The sequence below is a fragment of the Diuraphis noxia genome, unplaced genomic scaffold, assembly GCF_037042655.1.
Source record: "Diuraphis noxia isolate RWA-SAM2 unplaced genomic scaffold, SU_Dnox_SAM2 contig0001, whole genome shotgun sequence".
Taxonomy (NCBI): domain Eukaryota; kingdom Metazoa; phylum Arthropoda; class Insecta; order Hemiptera; family Aphididae; genus Diuraphis; species Diuraphis noxia.
This window is the reverse complement of record NW_028301711.1, coordinates 34,836,513-34,860,807: the sequence shown is the minus strand read 5'-3', so window position 1 is coordinate 34,860,807 and position 24,295 is coordinate 34,836,513. Positions and strand designations below refer to the sequence as shown.

Here is a 24,295-nt window from a genome sequence, read left to right as displayed (position 1 = left end):
TTCACTTTATAATCTAACAAGATACTGAAGTCGGAAACCGAAGCATTTTTACTTCCCCAAAACGTGATGACAGACACAAAAAAAAACGTACATCATGGTAAAATCAATACATTCCTCGCTCCGCTCAGAATCTAATATCCTTAGAAAAATAGGCTATAACGACCAAAATCGTTTTTCCTATGCAATGATTAGTGATTGAATTGAAATATTTAATACGACTATACCTAGTCTATACTTCTATAGGTAGATACACCCAAAATAAACTATTGCATTACAAGGGACTTCCTCTGGGTTTTTTTTTTCATTTATTCTTATTACACAATATTTAGGTATATATCGAAATCTTTGTTCGCGTACCATTTTATCGTAAAGTAGTAACCACAATACCACATTGTAACGGATATCTCTAAATGTACGTTTAAACAGATTCACTAAATAATTAGTTACAAGTTATGTTTTAAAACAAAATATAGGATAGTTAGAAAAAAACTGTTGTCTTCGTTTGTGAATTACTAATTAGGTACAGTACATTATGTATCTGTATTATTGTAATGATTTAAATAATAATATTATTGTATTCTGATGATCATGTTTCATTTTAGAAAAAATGAAAAGCCGAATCCCTCGATTGAATAATTATTGTAGTTTAGCGCCTACTTCTGATCTAAACACCATGTCTGTAACGAAAGCTGTTCAATTGAGCAGCAGAAAGTAAGTTGATCATAAAGAATATATATTTAAAAAAAAAATCTTAAATTAATTTTGAATTTGAATAGTTGACATTAGATAATCTAAAGAAGTAAAATACAGCGATACAATCTGTTTGATACACACTGTATTATTTTATCTTAGGTATAATTTGGAACGCTTAATTTTTTATCAACTGTCAGAATTAAAACGATTACAAATCAGAGCGGGTAAGTCTGACGAACGAGTATTGGTTAAACGACTGGTTGAAGAGTATGGTAATACAGGACTGTTTACTGGATTGAAAAGATACGACGGACCCTTTTCGTTTAAGCGTTTTGAAAAATATTTATACGGTGAGTCTATAATCTTTGCGTTAAAACTAAAAATCGAATATAACTATATTTAAAAAAAAAACTGCAATGAATAATAATCGTTTTATTATTAAATACCTATGTATGTGAATCATTTTGAAATGTTCCACTTTACTATTAATATTATTTTATCTACATTTTTAGTTGCACTGCATGTAACATAGTGCCTAGTACACAATAATTTTAAACACAACATGCGTGGGTTGCGTGTCTATATTGAGCTGTGTAAGCATAATATTTAAGTGAGCGTAAACATTTTAAGCGTTTCATGTAAAAGTTGCCTTTTCGTTTTACCTATTCCAATATTAATAATATTGACATCAGAACTATCCATACACGTATACATTATATACGTATATCACATAAGTCATATCTATATAATTTTTGCTATTACTCTACAGTTATATCGTAATTACCTATTGTTATAAAGTATATGTATCTGAGAAACGCACTGTGGTTAAATGTTTCATGCCATACACTCATACAGTCATACCTTATGTACTTATAAAGCTACCTAGGTTATTGCAAAACGCAACAAACAAAACCCCTCGTGCAGGGTCATATATTTAGCGTCATAATTTAACGCCTGTTATTACGATTTACAATCTCGCAGATGTATAAAATAACACGTGAACGACGTGTTTAATAAGCTATAATTATTTACTCTATTGCTACCTAAATATTTCACTTTTGATAACTTACTTAATTTTAAATCCGTTTATCTTTGAAAATATTTTATGTAGGTTGTAGGCTTGTAATATGTATCTACTTTAAAACCTTGTAAGTTATAATATTGTATATATTGTATGATGTAATATGCAATATTTCTATTTAAAATATATAATATAATATAGGTAGTCCTTAAATGTATAATATAATTTCATGCAGACATGGACGCATAAGCTTTTATTTAAAATATGCAAACCATATGAATTTGTACCTTATACATATTATATATTATATGGATATTATATTTATTCAATACTTTTGTGTACAAATTAGTGTTTCTAAAAAGATTCTATAACTTGGGGCATTGTAACCATACGTCACGTTATTTCTTCTAACACAATTTTTTACATATTTTATAACTATATTATGATCAGAGATCAAAGAATAAATTATCAGATACCTAAGCACCCCTCTGCGCTCCGAAGAGTGTACATAACATATATTATACACATTATACATAGGATACATTATAGCATACTCTTATTCTGTATTTTAAAGTGTGCTTAACAAATATGCTTGTTTTTTTTTCCTAAAAATCAATTTTTAGATCAACTACTGGTATTGCAAAAACAATCGTTGACTGACGACAAAATCAAGGTACCCAGGGTGCAGTCAATCGACGAAGTGGAAAAACTGGCCGGAGCTTTGCGCCGGATCGACGCCGGAAAAACAGTGCTGGAGAATCCAAACGATTGTCTGTCGTGCGTCCGGACCACGAACAGGTGTTTTCACGCCACTCACGCATACACCGGTGTGCCTTGTGCCGCATACAGTGAGTACGACGCCGCCATTTACACGAGTGGGTTTTAAGTATGATAATAAATATTAATTTAATAACGTACAATCACGTGCAATATGACACAACAAGACTGCTGCACGGAAATACACAGAAGGGCAATTTCGAAGGTCGACTGTTTTATTATTGCGTTTCCGTTAAAAGGGCGAATTGATATTGTAATAACCTACGAAGGTTCTTTTCATGATACCTATCACAAAATATTTAATTCGTTATTTATATTATTTATTCCCCCCTCCCATAATCACACCACAGACAGTTTTTATTGTTGAGTACTTACCTGGTATGAGATGAGGATTTCAAGGATTTGTTTGATAGCGTCAGTCACCAGGAGAAGGACAGTTTCCCAGTGCACGTCAATGCACAGCCCTTTTATGAGATTAAAATGTATGATTACAGACATGAAATAGGTAAATACAATAATGTGGTAAATATGGCTGGGCAGTATCGAGAAGTTTAGTCCAGTAGGTATCAATCAACAAAATTCCAGAACATATTTTTTATGTTATGGACTTTGCATAATTTGAACTAGGTACCTACTTATATTTATTGTGACATCAAACATTTTAGTAAGAGCAATGTATTTTTCTGGAACAATAAATAGAATAAACGCGAATTGTTATGCATCTATTCTCTCAGGTGGAGAGTATATAGGTAGGTACTAGTGATGGGAATTATTCGAATAGGTCTATCGTAAATAATTCGAATATTCGAACATTCGAATATCAGTATTCGATGCTACAATACAATACTACGTAACGAAAATTATTCGTTTAAGTTTTCACGCAACACAAAACGTTTAATAATAATATTATATGGCGTATAAAAGCCTGCGAGAAGTGGATTCGAACTTCGAAGCCAGCGATATTTACTATTTGACAGGGCAATTTATTAAAATACAAAAATAAAAATTGTGCAAAATACTGGAATATCATAATTAAATTATTATTAATAATAATGTATAAGTTACAAAAAAAATAACTACGAACAGGTACCTGCAAGATAAGATCTATTTTCGTATTTAGGTCGATTAATCATTGACATACATTATCTTTAGTTGTGTAGATATAAATTAGTTATTAATAATAAATAGTATAAAAAGCTTGCCATGGAAAAACGGAAAAAACAAATTAGGTATTGTAGTATCGAATACTGATATTCGAATGTTCGAATATTCGAATTATTTACAATAGAACTATTCGAATATACGTTACATTACTATAATAGAGGTACCTACTTATCTTATAAATAAAAATATAAAAGTTCCAATTATTTGGCCACCTACTTTATCTATGTATTAAACAAGACGCATTTCGGACTCATCATTACTCATTAGGTATCGATTGCCTAGCTGGGCTAGCTGTGTATCTCGCTACAACAAATCTAGAAAATTATGATTTTAATAAAAGAACTTGCATTATCTAATACACTAGGTAGGTATTTTTTATTTCATCTTGAAATTTAAATTTTTGTATATATTTTTTCGAATTTTATTCTCTATAGGTTATAATATTTATAATACCTATGCATTTAATAATACGCTCTTTATATTAAAATGTTCATGAAACAACATTTTAAGTAAAATGGTAAATTATGTGTTTAATTTGTACAATAAATAAACACGTCTTGTATCACAATATTACTAGACGTAGGAAGTTGATAGGTCAACAATAAATTATAGAAAAGAAAGTTCTAAAATGAGTACATTCTAAGGCCGCAATAAAATGTGTCCTATGGTCTCTAGCCATGTGTTTGTCCCGCTACCAAAATATTCCACTGACGTAGCAGGTGTTTTTAGAGAAAAGTAGTTAAGAATGTGTTAATTTTTCAAAAATGGTGCACTTTTACGGCCCCCTCCTTTAGAGGACCATTGATCTATCCTTAGATGTTCGTATATAGAACGACATGACTCATGTCACATTATGATGATGATCGTTGTTCGCATATTTTTCAGTACCAAAGTTCCGGTTGGACCACCATCGGATGCCGAAACCGCCGGCGGACGACGGCCGCCGTCACCGCTTCCTGCCTGACATTCGGACGGGCCAGGATATATCCGGCGGAACCACCACCCGGTGCCTGCGAAACGTGGACCCGTCCAGGCCGATCACACTACAGCTGGGCAACGGCCCTTGCGCGCAGGCCATCGACTTACCTACCGACAAGTTGGACAAGAACAGGCGATATTTCGTGACGTTTACAATCAAAGGAACTGGGGATGGCGTGCACAACAAACTGCACCGTCCACCGGCCCCACCCGCGTTCCGGCCGGATGGTCGTCCCGGACAAGCCGTTGACTGCAATCCGCCGCTTGCCCACACTCACGCTAAAAGCTTTTAGCGTATTATTTTATTTTATTTTTTATCAAACTACCACCGCATAGATGGACTACAGATCGAACGGCGGCGCTCGTTGGATTTAGTATTAAATATACGCCCAGACGTCCACCGTTGTACGAATATAAAACAATATTATTATAGCAGGTACAATATGAACTGCACTGTTGTCGCTGAAAAGTGATTTGAATTCGGTTGATCGGCTGCAGTGGCGGTTTTGATAAAACATCAAGGGGGGGGGGGCTATTTTCAATTTTTGTGCCCCCCACCCACCATAATAGTTGCATATATAACTTACAGAACATAAAAGTTGACACAAAAAAAATCCAAGGGGGGGGGGGCGAGCGCCCCCTTCGCCTCCCCTAAAAACCGCCACTGATCGGCTGTAGCTGTATTATCATACTTATAAAATATTTATCGAATCGTTCGAGCCACCACCATTTATAATAGACGCTCTATTGATTGATTTATAGCTAAGATGTTAGATTTTGAGGCTAGTCGATCGTTTCAGACGGCTCGTAGCCAACATTTTGCGCGAGGACGTCGTCATATCCCGATATCCGCACTTTCTGCATTACAAGCGTTGCATATTATTATCGACGACGTTTAGCGAATTTGCATTCAGCAGATCATTCTCTGTGACTTCTTCTAGTTAATTTCTATCAATATTTTTATTTCTCTAAGCGAGTTAAGAGAATTTTTAATTACATTTTTTTTCATAAAATTATTCAACCCACTCATAACTGAATTGCAAACAAATTAATGTTTTGTTTTTTTTTTTTTTTTTTTTTATGCAGAGTAGTAGTTTAGCAATTCAATCTAAAAACGTGGCTCGACTAATTCTTCAGTTTTACATAGTATAATAATACCTACCGACCATTTTTGTGAAAATTACGAATCTAATATCTATAGTTATTAAAATTAAATAGTTGTTGCCAACATTCGGGCAACAGACCATAAAAATATTCATTTTTTTCAAAACTGTTATACCTATAACGCAGTAAGCATAGACGCATAGTATCATCGGTGATTGGTAGAACTCGAGCAGCCATTTGTCGTTTGGATCATCTGTAGTGACGGTGGAAGGTTTGCGAGCCCTGAGCAAACAAAGTTTTCGGGACCTCGGATTTTAACGGTGGGAGGGGCGGGGACTTGAACAAATCCAAAGTATGTCACCCTCTCCCCCTAGCGCCACCGCTGATCGTCTTCTGTGATATTTTACGAAATCAAAAATTCAAAACTCGTGTGATCGATTGACGGTTGCATATGCACAATAATTGTTTCATACAAATCATAGTTTAATATTATTCGTAGACGGGCTCCTAGAACCCAGCTCCACCCAATACCTCATACACATTGTGAGGCACCAGAGTGGTAAGTAGGTACGCAGTAGCTGCCATCAGCAGTAAGTATCATTCTAGGCAATTAACGGAGTAGAAAAATCATATGACATGGATATATATGCTTCTCGTTAGACTCGTTTGTGTCCACCTACACAGGGTGGATATTTCCAATGACATTTTCATTATGGGAAAAAAATCGGATTTCGTTCCTTCGAACTATTAAAATCCCATCACCTACAACGACTCACGAATTCTTGATTAATTAACACATACACAATTTTCAGGAGTTGTGAATAATTACGGGTTGGTTACCAATGTAAAAGTACACAAATAAACTTTGAATAATTTTATCATTCTCCTATCCCACCTACCTTTTATCAAAATAGTATAGGTATACCTATACACGATTGTATTATAATATTTAAATGTATACAAATTATACTTACTACTTTACTGACTGTTACTATACTATTGTTATAAATATAAATTATACATATATATTTTTTTGTTATAAATTCTGAAATGCATAATGTTAATACATTTTTGAATACAATTTTGACAGTTAAAATAAAACATTACATGAATAAACGCACATTTTTCATACATGTATAATCCATCCAGTTAATCGGGGCACTCGGCAATAGTGTGACTAAAAGAAATAATGGTTCAAACCTAAATTATTGTATTAAAAAAATTTTGTTTTCAAACCACTGCTATTTTAAATATTTTACAATTACCAAGTGCCAAGATAAACTGAACGAGTTGTACCCCTTTCTCTAATACAGCGGTTCCCAACCCATGGGCCGCGGCCCACTGGTGGGCCATGAGCAGCATGGTACTGGGCCGCGGGCCATATATATAGTATTAAATATTATATAATTAAGTTTTTTTTGATAAACAATTTTTTTTTAAGTTTTAACATTTTTTGTTCCTAATAACTATATATACATGTATATTGTATATATATATATATATATATATATATATATTATAATTTTATGAAAACGTATATAGGTATGCTATGGGTGGGCCTCAAATATTTTTTTACAAAATTAGTGGTCCATGAAACTAAAAAGGTTGGGAACCGCTATCTAATACATAAATCAATTATTATAATATATCAGCAAAAAAAGCTTTTTTCATTACTAAATAATAATACGCCCACAAATGTTTTATATATTATACTGATAAAACATTTTCCAGAAAATATTTATTCTTGATGTTGATTCCAATAATTAATAATGTAATACGAGTTGTTATTATTTAATATATTTATTTTATATAATTGTTATATTATTTCTGTAGTTGTTAATAATGAAATAGTAGTGTAAAACAGTACAATTTATTCTATTAATAAATATTATGTATTAGTGTTAAATAAAATTAATATAACCTTATAATTTAGATTTTAGAAAAAAAAAGTTAGATACCTCTAATAGAGAATTCAAAATAAATTAATCTAAGTTACCTACTTTTTAGAGCCATTATTTTATGTAAATGGGTAGTAACATATTTTTATAATATATGCCAAAACATTTTGGCATAATAGGCAGTATGCAAAATCATAATATTAAATACAAATTTAAAATTAATTTTCGGTTTTGATTTTTTTGTTTAATTGTAGATTATTTTCTGTGCAATCATCTTCTATTTTGATCGCAATTATTTTAGGTATTGGTAGTACTTCAGAAATAAATGAAAATTTCAACACGTGTTCCTTCTTATTGGTATCTAAAGTAATAAAAAATAATTCAAACAATTTTAAAGCTAAAAAATAGGGAATGCAGTCAATGTTAGTTATACCTAATTTATAAGTTGTAGTACAAGTAAATAAGACTATAAAACCAAGTTAGTTAATATGCTGTATAGTAGGTGTATGGTATGTATGGTAGCTGTGTGTACTTCGTCATTAGGTAACTCATTTTGATAAATGTATTAAATTTGAAATTAACGATAAATCTCTGCATACAATGAAAAATGAATTTAAGTACCAGAGAATGTCTATCAGTCTCAAATATATATACGTACGTTAACAAAAAAAAATGAAAATAGTATACCTATATAAATTCCTCAATAAACTAAAAACTGTTACATTCACATTCTGGTAAAATCATCCAAAAAAAAATCTTACCCCCAATAAAATCATTCTAGGAAAATTACTCTTCAGTAAGTTAATCCTAGGATTATTAACAGAACATAATGAGACCTAGGTGTGCAGAAGATTACCAACATTTCTAAAAAAATAATAGCTAAAGAAATCAAAAGCCAGGACCTAATTAATTTAAGACCAATTTTGGTCAAAAATATCCTGGTTTCAAAGACAAACTAAATCATTTTATTTCTCTAATGATTTATTTTATAAACAAAATTCTGTTGTATTTGATGAAGAAAACAAAAGTATTCTGAAAATGATTCACGAGGTTTCAGAAGCATCCATAGTAGGTATTACAAGTCTATAACAAGATAGCAGGAATGAGATTATTAATATGCTTCACCAACGTAGCTATTTATTTATTACTTAAAATGTGAAATTATTTATTAAAGAGTGTGATATATTATGTCAAAAGGTTAATTTAACAACACTGAAAATAGTGCCAGCGTTGCATTTAGCTCCTATACCTAAAATGGGAAGTATTACTTAATATTTATTCAAAATTATTGATATATTCACATTTCTAAAATTGACTTACAATAAAAATACTGCAGTTTATCAAAATAAAAACATAATTTCCTTATAAGTAGAAAGTGAAAGGTAAATCTAATCTGATAGTGCAAATAATAGGAAAAATCTAAAATCGCAATTTTCTCAAAAATAGTGGCACATTAGGGCATATTTTTACAATTATATAAAAACTAGAATACTATATTGCTATATAAAAACAAATACAAAGCCTATTATGTAGAAGCCAGAAAAAGGAACCACATCCAACAAAAGTCTAACGGTGAAACAAAGGCCAATCCCAGGCCACCTTCAAAAATAGTGTGTCTATCAGAATAGTGATATCTACATTGAGGCCAAGTCGGATGTTTTTTAAATCTTCAATCTTAATACATAAATACATTTGTGTGCAATAAATATCTAAGTTAGTTTGTATGTATTGCTCAAAATTGTATGTTATTTAAAAAAGTAAAAACTTAAAAAATTTAACTACTAAAAAACATAAAATTTTTGTTTCAAAAACTTCAAAAACATTTATACTTTTGAAATATTGAGTGTTAAATGATAAAAGAATCACCCAGTATAAATGCAGTTTTTTTTTTTTGAAGATATCTTAAATTCATATTAAATTTATACTTAACAACTATGTACACGGAAAGTAAGTTTATTATTTTTCTAAAATGTTATGTCCGAAGTGTTGATGTATAAAACAAACTTAAATTTAGTTTCATGATAAAACAACTATACAAAACGCTAAGCTATTTAATAACCAATAGGTTTGTAATATATATACCTACATTAATTTAATAAAATATCAAACAAAAAAAAAATGATATAATGTTTACACATACCTTTATTCCAAAAAATTGCATAATTAAGTTCCATTACAACTTCAATAGCTTCACTTATGGTGGAAAACCAAATTTCACCGCTTATTGTCAGACTTTTTTTAGGATCTATATGCAATAAAATAAAATAAAACTATACATTTATTTGATAAGTATTGGCAACAGAATACCTTTTGAAGTTATCAGTTGTACTTTAACATTTTCTGTTTTCATTTTTTGTTTTAACAGTGAAATGATATTTTCTTCCTTCATATACGGAGCTCCATCAAATCGGAGCACCTATAATAATAATAAAAATGTTGAATTAATTATTAGGAGATGAACAATTACATTTTTATACATTTAATACAATTAATACACATTCAAATAAATTTTTATACTCATAAATTGATGTTTTAAAACTTCAAATAACTAACAAATTGAATAACTTATTAATACGGTTTTCAACAATAAAGTAGACAAATTAGTATGTGGAAACAATAGATAAGTTATAAATAATTATAAATACAATTTTTAATGTAGTACAATTTCCCTGTAAACCACAAACATAATATATGTCACATAATTTCTATATATTTTTAACTGTAATACTGAAATAACTGATTTCATTATGTGCAAAATATATTATATTATACCATAAACAAAAACACATTAATTAATATTAATATGTTTTATTTGATAATAATTGAAGGGCCAATATCTAATTACCTGTGATTTCTTTATAAAATTATAATAATACATGAGGGTAAATATGAACATGATGACTGATGAGTAGAAACACTTAACAATCTTTTAGTTTAATAATTAACTATGTGTACATACACTTTACACATTAAATCAAAAACAAAAACAAAAACATCAAAATATAGGTATTTTATCATATTTAATTTTTATAGATATAACATCAACGGTGGTGCCAAAATTTTTTAGTGGGTTAATATGTCATAGTTATTACTACTAATATATATAAAAAACAATAGTGATGCCATTTCATGCTCAATATTTTCATATATTCTTATAAATCATGATTTATGAGATCATTTTCAAAAGCAGATTATGATTTATTTTAAATTTAAATTGTTAGGTCAGACACGGAGGGCCCAAAACTTTTAAGGTAGGCCAGAGCAACCTGACACCACCACTTTATAACATAGTACAAGCCACAAGGTATTCAGGAATTCCACTTTCAGCATATCATCCTTAATATAATTGAATAAAAACTAACATTAAAAATAGATATAATATTCACGACACAGTAGTTTCTGATTTAAATAACTTCAATCACGTAGAAGTAATTAAATAATAAGATTGAAAACATTTAATTTACTTTAAGTAAGTAGTAACTGAATTAGTATGTAATATTTAACAATTATTATTTATTCTGTTATACATACTCTAGATGGTGGAAGACTTGGTGCATCTAGAATCATTTTTCGATCATAGACTATATATGATGGTGATCCGTCGGATAAAACAAATGGATTGATAGAACGATTTTTTATCTTCTTATCTTTTAAATACCTAAAAATAATACAAGAAGCCATTTTAGTAATCAAAACATGTAAAATCTTAAACCACTAAACCATAGTGTATACATATAGTTAATGGCATAGCCAAGATTGATGGGTGGGGGAGTGAGGGACTAATACTTTTTTTTAGTCATGAATGTTAAGTAAGGAGGGATAAACTTGATAATGTAAGTTATAACATGTAATGTTTAGTGATTAAATACGATTGTTCAATATTGTTGTCTGGTTATGTTTATATAACAGCCGTAAAAATACAATACATACATAAACAAGCCCCCCTCCCCCAACATACTCAACAAGGAATAGACCACATTGTATAGCAAGAAAATAAAAATGGCAAGCACCATAAAATACTTAGAAATTAGATGGTGGTAATAAGTGATTAACATTGAAATAAAATAAATAAACTTAACTGCAATGATAAGTTGAATCCATGTGAAAGATAATGGTGTTGAATTTGAGCAAATGAATTGATATCATAGCATTTACTAATCTGAGCTTCTGCAGAATTTAATTCGCGCAAATAATTTATCTAAAACAAATAGCAATCAATTATAATATAATAGCATACAATTATAATATGATAAATTAAAAATATCATACATTAGCCACAGTTGCATACATAGACAATAGTCTGAAAAGTCGATTGCAATTGCTTTTAGCTGGGTCTAGACCGCGGACAGAAAGAATAGAAAATTTTTCTGAATTTGAAATGGTCGAGAGCCTGAAAAAATATGTTATTAAAACACATACTCACTAAAAACATCATACAAATTATAAATTAACACTTGTACACAGGCATGTACAGCCAATATAGATGGCACACTTTAGTTTTAATGCTGGGTGCCTGAGGGTCCACACATAAAAAAAACAGTTAACACATATTTAAGTATACATACATTTTACGGGTTTCATGGTTTGCGGTCATAACAAGCTGTACTTTTTTAGTTTTTTCTAAAAAAAAAAAAATTATAAAATAAAAATTAGTTCTATTCAATAAAGCTATTTTACATATTTTACAGTATAATACTATAATGGAATGTTATTTGTAAAATAGTAAATAAGTATTAAGAACAAAATAAATACAGTGATAATATTTATTTGTTAATTGCAAAAATATCTTTATTATAGTTTCTAAAAAGTTACCTGATGCAAGGGGTTTATCAACTGGTTTAATAAAATCATAATTTTCCACCAGTTCTGAAATATGAAATTGTATTACATTAATTTTCCACAAAACACATATTATTATTACTTTTATAGACCATAATAGTAGAAATTTCAATAGTCTGAAAACAAAATGTGTAGATATGATACAATATAGTATGTATTTATGTTCCATGAATAACATAAGAATTTTGTCTAATGATTTTTATTGTTCTGTAGAATACAAAAGCACGGAATTGATTAGACTATATGAAAAATAATTAACATATTTTATTTTTACTTTGAACTATTGAAATTTCATTGTATTTTTAGTAAATTAAAAACTGACCCCAAGTTGTATCGTGTTTTTTAATTTTCTTATTGTTTAGTTTTTGAGGTGGATCTAAAATAAAAATGAACATGAAATAAATATGATCTTTGAAACTAAATTAATACATTGATTTAACTTAAATATCATTATACATGGCAGGGCATACTTAGCTATTTAGAGCGGTGGTAAAGGTTTATAAAATATGACTGATAAAACATTGTTATAATAAAAAATTGTATTCTTTCTTGCAGGTGATAGTAAGAAGTACACCGTGGATAACATTTAATGGTGTCATGTACTAGTTATTAAATGCACCAAGTACAATCAAACTTTTAATTTTTTGTCGGCATCTTTTATAAGCATTATTTTATAAAAATCTGCGAGTAGATTACTGATATTTTAATTTTTTAACATTTTGGATTCTTTTTTTAACCAATATTTTTCAGCATTATGACATGTATACTCAAATATGATACATAGCGGGCTTGTTAATTATGATTGTACTTTAAATGCTGAAATATTGTAATTTTTTAGCAAAAGGAAAAAAATCTCCTTACCATCTTTTATGAGTATTACACATAAATTATTGCAATATCATTAAACGATTCCTTAAGAAAATAATCATATTATTACTATATAAATATGATAGTAAATATTTATGTAAATCTTACTATTTAACCATTAACACACATTTTGTGTCAAATATAGTAATTTTTAATTAATCAAATAAAAATATTATACTTTCAATTATTGATACAAGTTTTTTTTTGTTTTTAAATTTTAAGCTTTTATATCAAAACAATAATTTTAAACACATGATCAATTAAAAAAAACCAGACACCCATCTTCTCCATCCACTATGAGAGCATACCCTTAATATATAGTTGATGACATATTCATGTGGAAAGTTTTTTTTAATTAGAAAACTATATAAAATAAATAGTTAATAACATAAAAGTTTTATTACCTTTTAAAACCACAGTAACAACAGATTTCAATGTAGGTAAACCATTAACATAATCTAGAGGCAAACAAACAGTAAAGGATAAATTAATGCTTTTATAAGTGTTAAAATAAATAAATGAATTCTAAAATGAATATACGAGATACAAGCTAAAAAGTTAAAAAAATATTCTTTTGTATCCTATTATGTTAAAAATAGACGTACCTAATAAGGGTGATTTTGAGTAATCCCAAGTTAGATTATCATTTTTTAATACATTTATACTGGAAGGCTGAAATAAATATAATATGTAAATATTTGTTAATTTAATAATAATACTTTTCATTAATTAAATGAACATCCAACTTGAACTTCAAATACAAAATAATTAAGATAAAACAATAGATACTAAACAACTAAACAAAAAAGTTTGATTAAATTAAATGGGGACAATTATATTTTAGAATTTGTGGTTATAAAATTAATAAAATATCATTTTTACAACTTTCATCAAAATATTTAACAACAGCATAATAGCATATCTTGATAAAATAAGTTATTAAATCTACAACTAATAAATAAATTATGTCTGAATTAAAACTATAATAAGATTTATAAAAACAAATTTCCTTTTTTTGAAGTCAACAGGTCTTTACAATTTAATTTAATGATTCACATTTGTTTTTTTTTCTTTCTTGTATAAATACTTAGAAACCATACTGTTATAACTTATCTTTAATATTGTAATCCCCTTTAAAAAAAAAAATGTTGTAAAAATCTTAAACCATGTAAACATACCACAACTGTAACTAATGGCCATGTAGTTGCCGAGTTTTTTTATTTGATCAATAAAAAAAAAAAAAAAAACAAAACAAATTTTACATGGGTACCAATAATTATTTTATTTTTTAAAAACAAGATTTACTATGACAAAAGCTGTTTAAGTTTAGGATATTTATTATACCTATTTTGTTTAGTTATTTAATTTACACAGAAAACATGTTAAGCAGTAAATATTAGTAGGAAAATATAATATATTTAGAAGAAAAACCAGAATTTTCCAAACAGTGGCTTAATCATTTGATGATGACAAAAACTTTAAGGATTCCATACAATAAATCTATCAAATTATAACAATAATAAAATGGTACAATTTTCAGTTACAATTTTAGATACATACCTTGGCATATTCACCTTTTAATGTTATATAATCTAAAGTGATATAATTAGATTTATCAAATACCTTTGTTGCACAATCTTCCTTGCTAAATGTACGAACAGTTAATCAGTTAAGAAAACAATTTAAAATAAGTACAATCAAAACGATTGAGTATTAAATAGTTCAGTATTAAGTATAAACAACATAAATAAAATATTGATAAACTAAAAGGATATTCAACAAATGCTCTGAGTTGTTTAAATTTTTTGTATACAACAATTCGTAGTATTTCTCCATGAATGCTCAAGATTGAATATAATACATGCTGAAAATGGATGAAAGTTCTGTTTAATTTATTAAACCATTCTCAACTATAGTTGGTTAATTTTAAATAAAAATCATAATTAATTAATAAACTATTTTGATAGTGATGGAAAGTGATTTATTGTGAAAATTGTCTATTTACTATTTTACTTACTGTGGTGATTTTAACTGTAGACCATATAATTTCAAAATGTAATACACGATTTGGGCGACCAACAACACTAAAGGTATCAAATTAAAAACCAAACAAGTGAATAACTAATTTAATATAATTCAAATATCAGTGTTGTAACCAGAATTAATTTTCAGAGGGGCTTCAATATTTTATTGCAAGAATTTAATCGGGTATAATAAGTTAGATATTTTGTGGAGGAGCTGTCCTCCACCCCAAGCTACAGCACTGACAAACATACAGTGAACTACTGTAAGTGGTGCTCACAATAAATATGGTTCAAAATAAAACTATATTTCTTAAAATATAAAATATAATAAACAACTTTAGATTGTTCAAGTTATAATAATGAGTTTTTTTTTATTAAAAATGGAAATAACAAATTCAAATTTATAATTTTTTTTTTAAATGTATTTATTGAAATTAATAAATGATAAATTAGCCCAAGAAATTCATAATATTCTTTCAGTGAAACATATTAATGATTAAATATAACATTTGAGAGCACCACCACATTATGTTACAATTCATAAACATTAAGAACTAAAAAATGAAATTACATACCTTTTGTGTTTATAATTTACTGGGTTGGAACTTTTTTGAGGTTTAAAACCATCATAAATGTTCTACAAATCAAACATATATGGAAAAATAATTATATTTATTTACTCTTTAAATGTGATGTTGTAATTTTATTTTGCTTCTATGTATTTTATTTTAATTAAAACTCAAAAGTTCAAGTTTTCAAAGTATTTAAAGAATGTTTTCTACATCTTATTAAAAATTGACATAAATACAGATAAAAACATATTTATAATAACTATCATTACTACTATAGTTATACAAGTAAATTAATTAGAATACTAATTATGAACAATTTAGTTATTTAGTAATTCCATTGTTTATTATATTTAAGAAACATAATATATTTAAATTAGTTTTCTGTTTTCTTTTTTAGTATAATATCCCTAGTCTCTATTACCACTAAATACATTAATAATTGTCAAAAATTTAGACTTTGTCTTTAATACTTTGAACTTAAATTAGACATTTAAATTGAACAATTTAAAATGTATATATCTATATACTAGTGTTGACATTGCATAAACTTTTATCAAATATTATAATTTAAAGTGCAGCAGATATTTAACACAACAGGCCCAAATATCAGCCCCTTATGAAATCTCAAAACTCTTTTTAGTTTATACAGTAGAACCTCGATTATCCAAACCTCCGTTAAGATCGCCACCGCTACCGCTATAGTGTATGGCAACCCAGGGTCGTATTTATGGGGGGTGCTGAGGGGGCTTCAGCCCCCCCCCAAAATCCAGGAATTGTTTATGAAGTCTGCTTATTATGTCCTATCAGATGTAAATTTTCTAACTCATATAGGCAGAATTGGGAAAATACCACAGCCCCCCCCCCCCCAAGAAAAAAAATCTAAATACCCCCCTGTGGCAACCTTTATACGAACCTTCTATTATCCGAACTATAATTATCGTATCCAAACGTGAAAACTGGTATCCGGGCAGTCGGCCCGTAGTCTGACCGGTTTAACGAATTTATCATAACTCTCGCTTTTGGCTTATAATAAGAGGCGAGTCTGTTTTGACCAAAAACGTACCCTTCCCCTTTCGGCCGATTCACTTTTCAACAAAATTAAAATCATGCCAATTCTCTTTTCGAACAAAACAAAAATTAATATACATAGGAGGTGAGTTTGAGGCATCGGTTCGAATCCCAGTCATGGGCGACATCGCTTTCCGGGCAGTTCACGCTGTCTGGAAAGAGAGGTCGCCTCCCCTCACCCAGACATCGTTTCACCTACAGATGCCCATTCGAAATTCTGCCAAACAGCCAAGTGTTCCAACCAAAAATTCCCTCCCCCACAGTTCTACAGGCTAATGATCGATGCCTCAACCCCAATAAAAAAAATTATATCATAAAATAATGAATAATGATTTACAATTTTTTCAATAATTATTAAGGATAATATTAATATAAAAATAATGTTAATATATAGGTATTTTTACATTTTAAATAATTTTCTATATTTAATTTCATAACATTTTATTCAACATATAATAATTTTAGGGATAATTTTAATTAAACTACAAAGCAATGGAAATTTTGTTTGATGATTTCTAATAATGTGATGTATCTCTGATAAAATATTAATTATAATAACAAATATTTAATCATAAATAAATATTTAATAATTAATAATCAACATGCGTATACATTTTTTTAATTTTATATTTCCAATATCTAAACTTTTGGGTATTTGAACCAGGTGCGGTCTCAATTAGTTTGGGTAATCGAGGTTCTACTGTATTAATTGTTTTATTTGAATACAATTGAATTTTATAATTATTGTATATATGCCACACAAATACATTTAAAATTATTTGATGACTGTTTAGAACACTACACTGAGCATCAATAACATAAATAATATGTCAGTTGACAAATTGGGAAAGTACAACTAATAGTTTTTAATATGTAGCAAAAATTACTCAATATAAAATTAGTGGCATAAGTAAAACTTCTAATGCTCGTGGAATTTTAAAGTGATCTTTAAAATTTATAAAGTTAGGGAAAGGGATGTATGACGAACATTGAACACATAACTGCCCAAAAAGTTTATCTCTGGTCGCAGGCTACAAAATCCTAAAATATGTCCTAACTCCAAATAGCAATATACCAGCCTGACCTATAATAGCTTTTCGAAGTATAATTAAATAAAAAAGATAAAAATATAAGATTTTTTAACTAGATTTGACCACTGTAAAATGATATTTTTTTGAAAAGGATTTACCATTTAAATGTTTGAGAAAAGATTCTTTAGGTATACATGCTATTCACATTTTTAATTATAAACCATTTAGTTCATTTTAAATGAAAATATTTTTAACCATTTTAAATGACTTCACAATTATTACAATATTGCTGAAAATTGACAAGTTAACTAACACTACTAATAGACAAAATATAACCATATGCCAGTGCCAACATTTTAAATAGTTGATTTATTATATTTTAAAATAATTTTATTTTACAATAATATAATTTTTTTTTTAGAGATAATCAAACATTATAAATTTAATTTTAATATAAGGTAAATCAAATTAAAAAAAAAAAAATGGAGAAAAATAAAATCCAAAATAAATGAAAACACTTGATAAAATTTATATTAATACGAATAAAAATTATTAAAAATACTTAATGTTGGAAATATTTGAATACTTCTAATATTTAGAACACAGTATTAAATGTAATTTTTATATCCAACCATTAAATACTGGTAAATACTACAATTAAAATCGAATAAAGTAAAATAATCATTATTGAAATACTCAAGTTGAAAATTCACACTTTGGACATTTTTTACACTCATGTGCCTATACTTAGAAATTTAGGATATACTATCCTAACTTATGAGAACATTATACTATTATATTCAACTTAATATATCACATTTGTACATGGTTATTTAATATTTTATTAGTTGAATGACTAACAGTTTAATTTTAAAACAACATTAACTGTGTTAATATACTTATGTAATTTGAGTAAATGCAGTATTACAAAAGTCAAAAAGCAGGTAAATGGGTAACGCTTTGCTGTACATTTGGTGTTTAGACTTTTAGAGAGTCACCTAAATGGATGTATTAAATTTGAATTTAATGATATAAAATGATTCAGAACAGAGATAGTCGGTCAGTTTATTATACTACCAAGAAGGTATATTTTATAATATTATTGTGATTAATGTAATGTATTTTACTGTATTATAAACATTTACTATAGTAGGTTAAATTAATTTTTGTTGAAAAATTGTATTTTTAAATGTAATTTCAAGTATACCTACTTTAAAAGTTGTAAGTACCGACAAATAATATTTTTAAATTACAAAAAAAATAACTAAATTTGTTTTTCTTTGTTTAAACATGTAATTTTGTCCAAATTTGAACATAAAAAAGTGTTAATAAATATTTTTAATTTGTTTGGTTACAGAATTAAATACATACTGGTTTAAAAATTTTAATCCTTAGCTATAAAATTATAGCATTTTATAAATATTCAATTACAAAATAATTAGTAAATTTTGAATTTAATAAATTTTATTGAAATCTGAACTTAAAATGCTCATAAAAAAAATTATGCTTACATATTTTAAATATTTTTAAATAACTACTGTTGTAACAAAATATAAGAAACCTTGTAATACATTTTCAAGCTTGTTGAACAAACAAATAAAATTTTATAGACATTTACAGAAAAAATAACAAAAAATAACAGTAAACAGCTTAAAACAAAAATTTTGTGTAAATTTCAAGTATCTACAGTCATTCGTTTTAGAGATAAAACAAAATCAGAAAATCACTCTATGAGAAATTGAGTAAATATCCAATGTTGTGAAAATGTTAGTAAAAATTTAATTTGTCCGGTTGAATTTTTTTTAATTTAACGAATGTAGGAGAGCTTTTGAAGAATCTTTAATTCAATTTTCAGTTCTTAGATATAATAAGAAAAAAATGTAATTCAAAATAATAGGTAACAAAATTAAAACATCATAAAAAGGCTAAGTAAGGTAGACCTAAAATGGACCTAGATAATGTTTATGATGTCATGTAGGTATCCGAGCATTGACTAAGTACCTAGTTACATGAAAATATTATCAATTTAATGAAACAAATTTATTAAAAATAATGCTAAATGTTTTACTTAATTTATTATGACCTACCTATTCATGATTAAAAAAAAATAATAAAACATTTTATCTTTACACAATTGTCCTTTTTCTCTTAACTTTTGTTTATTATAAATTTGCATACTCACCTAATTCTTCAATGATACCTATGTATGTAACAATGTTTAATACCTTGGTGCTTCACACAGAGACCCAGTATTTTTTTAAAAGAAAACAAAAAAAAATTATAGTAAATATTTATATATTACCCATGTACCCTCCTTTTGGATAAAGGAGACCCATGAATTCCACGTATTGTTTGCCATTACACAAAATCAAATAATATTACGGACAATTCTGAAAGTTAAAATAAAATAGTAGGTATCAGTAGGTAGAAGATATTTTGGTAAATATTAAACCTAACATTATAAAGGTATGCTACTTGCTACTAAGGATAAGTTCATCACTAACTATTATAATTTACACTATTTCAATAAAATTTTGCATACATACCAACCAACTAAAGTACTAAATAACATATTCTATAAAACGTAAGTTAAATTTGCAGTACCTGTTCTATTAGATTGTAAATAATCGTGATTCGTAAAACAAATTATCAAAATGAAATAAATGTAATTGAATTTCAAAAAGTTGAGCAAAGTAATAATGAACAATATAATATTATAATATGTAGGATGTAGAGGAAAGAATAAAGTTTAGCTTCCGAGCGATTTTTTGAAATTTTTTTATTCTAACTGTGCGTTTTTGCATGCTGATCCATCAGGTGGAATTAGAAATTACTTATCATATTTACTTTTTATGTTATTTTTAAAAAGTAATGAATAAAAAATGGGTAAACTAACACATACTTTGAAACTAAGTCTGACTGCATCATTGTTATACACTCATTGAAATACTTAGGTCTCCAGGAAAAAAACATTTAGGTACCTATCTACGCCTTGCCTAATTGTAATGCAACATGTATGTTTCAACTGATAAAGTTTTTTGATGAATATAAAATAAACTCACCTCGGGTACAGCTGAAATAGACGTTAGACTACGAGTTTGTAAAGAATCAATACTTTCTTCTCAACTGCAGGCGATTGGTGATAGAACGAGAGGTGTGTACGGATTGTGTACGGATACATGCGTCCGTCCGAACAAAAAAGGTATGGATGGAAATTTCCGTTAAATATTAACTAGAAAAGTATCAAGCATCTACCAGCTAACAAACGATCACTGAAGTACTGAATAAGTACTGACTACAACTGAGCACTGAAATACGAGTCACGTCACAATGTCTACTAATGTAAATAATAATAACTAGATATAATATTATATAGTAATAATTAACTTAGTCTTGGAGTCGAGTAAAGTTGACGTTAATCGTTATCTGTAATCTATTGTAGCCGATTTCGAAAAGATCGTGTAAAACCGTTGACAAGCTACAATAAATTATTTACTTTTCTAAAAATAAATCGTAGTTTCTGCCACGGTCGCCACACATTGCAGCGGTAGCGGTGGTGGTGGCGGCAAAATGAAGCGGGACACAATTATTTTACCGCCACCGCTGCAGTGTGTGGCAACCTTGAAGGCTGTGTAAGATTTTCAAGGAAGAAAATATGCGGGTATCGATAATAGATACCATATTATCGTTTTAATAATATCGAACATTCCAACGTTCAATTACAACATGGGTAGGTACTAGGTATTATCAGAAAAAAAAATATAATAAAATACACCTATATAAAATAAATCCAAATATAGCTAATAATCGCAATATAAATTATATAATATAGACGTGGTCTCAACAGAACATAAAAACGTATTTATTTTACAGTCGTAACTCGTACCTAACCAAATAAATTTAGAGGTAGGGTTTTTATGATTTTACATATTTGTTTCTAATCTATTTAGTTAAATGGGAGTGAGAAATCTTTACGATTCATGAAACACAGAATTCATAGGAAAAAATTTATTTTGCATAAAAAAGCATATTTTATGGGTTAGAGAATATTTGAGAATATTTTTGTAATATCGGCATATTATATTGAATAAATTTCACGTATATCAGCACTTTGATGGGTATAATGTTCACTAAATAATTCTGTTTATAAATAATTAATTTCTGGGTTTTAATAAAAATTAATCTCCAGGTATTCCTTATCGATTGCGATAGCACGTAGGTTATTTCGTTAGCTAAAATAAATTTAAACTGAATTTTTTTTTAATATTAAAAGAATATTTTGCATATTTAAAGACATAAAACATCATATATCTGGTATTTTAAAAGAATAATAAGGGAATATATTGCCTAATTTATGCGACATAAAAACATCATATTTTAAGAGAATATAAATCTGACCTCTACAAATAATAATATGTAATAATACGAATACCTATGATATTTATATTAATTCTTACTATTAATTGACATCCAACTTCCTAACCGGTATTATTACAATTTAGTAATAAATATCGTAATATCGTCATATCGGTTATATTTACCAGTTTTCAGGAAATTGCGAAATCATAATTTACCTATATTTAATAAATTATGAAAACATAAATTAGTTTCTTAAAATTTTTTTTTGGCTTGACAATTTTTGATGAGGTTTTAGCCTTCGAAAAAAATTAAATAATTGTATCTTTTCTAGACTACTCCACACCCGTATTAACCAATTTTAACCATAATAATAATGATTATCAAAACCCTAACATTTGTTTAAATTTTTTATTCCGGTTTTAGAACACCCGAATAGATCCAGTTCCCCGAAATACGAATAAATGATTCGGGTGCAAAGCGTTGGCGTACTAAGGAATTTGGTTGGGGGGGGGGGGGGTATATGTTTTTAACAAAATTTGTAAGCCTCATACAGTATTCTACCTCAGAACCGTATTAAGGGAGGGAATAATCGGGCTATAGCGCAGGGCCCCCGAAAAAAGGGGCTCCCAAAAAATAATTTATGGGCTTTGCAGCTTTTCTACAATTATAAATAAGCAATTTAAAAAAAGAAGCGAAGTAAGTGGGTATCGCTCTGCTGTACATTGGTGGTGGGGTGGACCTTTGACTAGGGTAGATTAAATTTGAATGCAATGATAGGTATCATTGTATACGAAAAACGATTCTGAACGGAGACGGTTTATCTGTTTAAGATATATTATAGATTATTAAAAATTTTCAAATCTTAAATTTAAAAAGAAAATTTTTTATGAATATCTAGCTTAAAACAATTTACGAATTTTCGTGATTTTTACGTATGTTGTCAAAATTAAAATTTGAATGCATGTAAAAAAAAATTGTGGCTTTATATTTCTTCTATTTTTCAACTGCTATTGTAAAAATATATTATGAGCCTTGTATTAAATTCTCAAATCTTAGAATTAAAAAGAAAAACTATTATGAATTTCTATCTAAGATAATTTGAACATTGCCGTAATTTTTATGTATTTAGTCAAAATTTGAACTGTAAATTCTTATAAAAAAAAAATTGTGACTATATATTTCAGATTTCTTTTATTTTTCAACTGTTATTGTAAAAATATGTTAGGAGCCTTGTATTTAATTTTCAAATCTTAGATCTAAAAAGAAAAACTTTTATGAATTTCTATCTAAGATAATAATTTGAAAATTGCCGTAATTTTTACGTATTAAATCACTTCGTTCAGAATTCAAAAAACACACATCATTGTAAAATCAATCATTCGTCACTTCGTTCAGAATCTAAAAATGATTTTCACAACATTTATTTTAAGATACAATATTAATACATATTAATCATTTGAAATAATCACCTGTGCCAAGTTATTACTGTGTTATTGAATTAGATAGGCAAGGATTAGGCAAGTATATCAAACTATTTTAAATGAGGAAAAAAATTTAATTCTATACTTTCTTTGTTATTATACAGGGTGATTCTTTTATAAAACAACACTATCATTATTTCAAAAACTATTGACTTTTTTCAAATTTTTTTTTTTAATTTTAGATCCATCTTGTTCTTTAACTATATATTTTTTAAATATTTTCACCCTTATATTTATCAGGTAAACCATTACCAACTTTTGATTTTCAAATGACAACCTAAACTTAAAATTTCATAAAATAAAAAAGCAATTTTCACGTTTAAATTTTCACTTTTCGTTAATCCGTTTACAATATATAGCCTCCCAAAGTTGGGTGGTTTTTGTGTGTTATATGTAGTATTTAGTATTTACACACAAAC

General features: G+C 27.9%; 2 protein-coding genes across 2 annotated transcripts in view; one reads left to right on the top strand and one right to left on the bottom strand.

Annotated features, from left to right (window-relative positions):
- LOC107168339 (uncharacterized) overlaps positions 1-7,533 on the top strand; it is a 29,634-nt gene extending 22,101 nt beyond the window's left edge. Inside the window, exons 12-15 of the mRNA XM_089216638.1 lie at positions 603-711; positions 853-1,043; positions 2,338-2,562; positions 4,541-7,533. Coding sequence (XP_089072764.1) covers positions 603-711; positions 853-1,043; positions 2,338-2,562; positions 4,541-4,926 — 911 coding nt within the window. The 3' untranslated portion in view covers positions 4,927-7,533. The remainder of the gene's footprint in view (positions 1-602; positions 712-852; positions 1,044-2,337; positions 2,563-4,540) is intronic.
- A 149-nt stretch (positions 7,534-7,682) lies between these two features.
- LOC107168340 (heterogeneous nuclear ribonucleoprotein L-like) lies at positions 7,683-21,516 on the bottom strand. The gene is made up of 17 exons (XM_015517718.2): positions 21,099-21,516; positions 20,339-20,426; positions 15,941-16,002; positions 15,359-15,425; positions 15,117-15,205; positions 14,902-14,992; positions 13,947-14,013; positions 13,746-13,799; positions 12,797-12,850; positions 12,448-12,501; positions 12,201-12,255; positions 11,905-12,025; positions 11,715-11,833; positions 11,167-11,293; positions 9,943-10,051; positions 9,776-9,880; positions 7,683-7,996 (listed from the first exon to the last, which is right to left on the bottom strand). The coding sequence occupies exons 2-17, from the start codon at positions 20,393-20,395 to the stop codon at positions 7,854-7,856; spliced, it is 1,374 nt and encodes a 457-aa protein (XP_015373204.2). The 5' UTR covers positions 20,396-20,426; positions 21,099-21,516; the 3' UTR covers positions 7,683-7,853.
- Between the last annotated feature and the right edge of the window lie 2,779 nt (positions 21,517-24,295).

Bases quoted from the DNA above. Each gene is read 5' to 3' on its own strand.
- LOC107168340 (XM_015517718.2), bottom strand. From the start codon at position 20,395: ATGGCAAACAATACGTGGAATTCATGGGTCTCCTTTATCCAAAAGGAG. The intron at 14,014-14,901 runs GTATGTATCTAA...TATTTATTTCAG, and splicing joins TAAAAGGTGAATATGCCAAG to CCTTCCAGTATAAATGTATT. The intron at 10,052-11,166 runs GTATGTATAACA...TTATTATTATAG, and splicing joins CAAGTCTTCCACCATCTAGA to GTGCTCCGATTTGATGGAGC.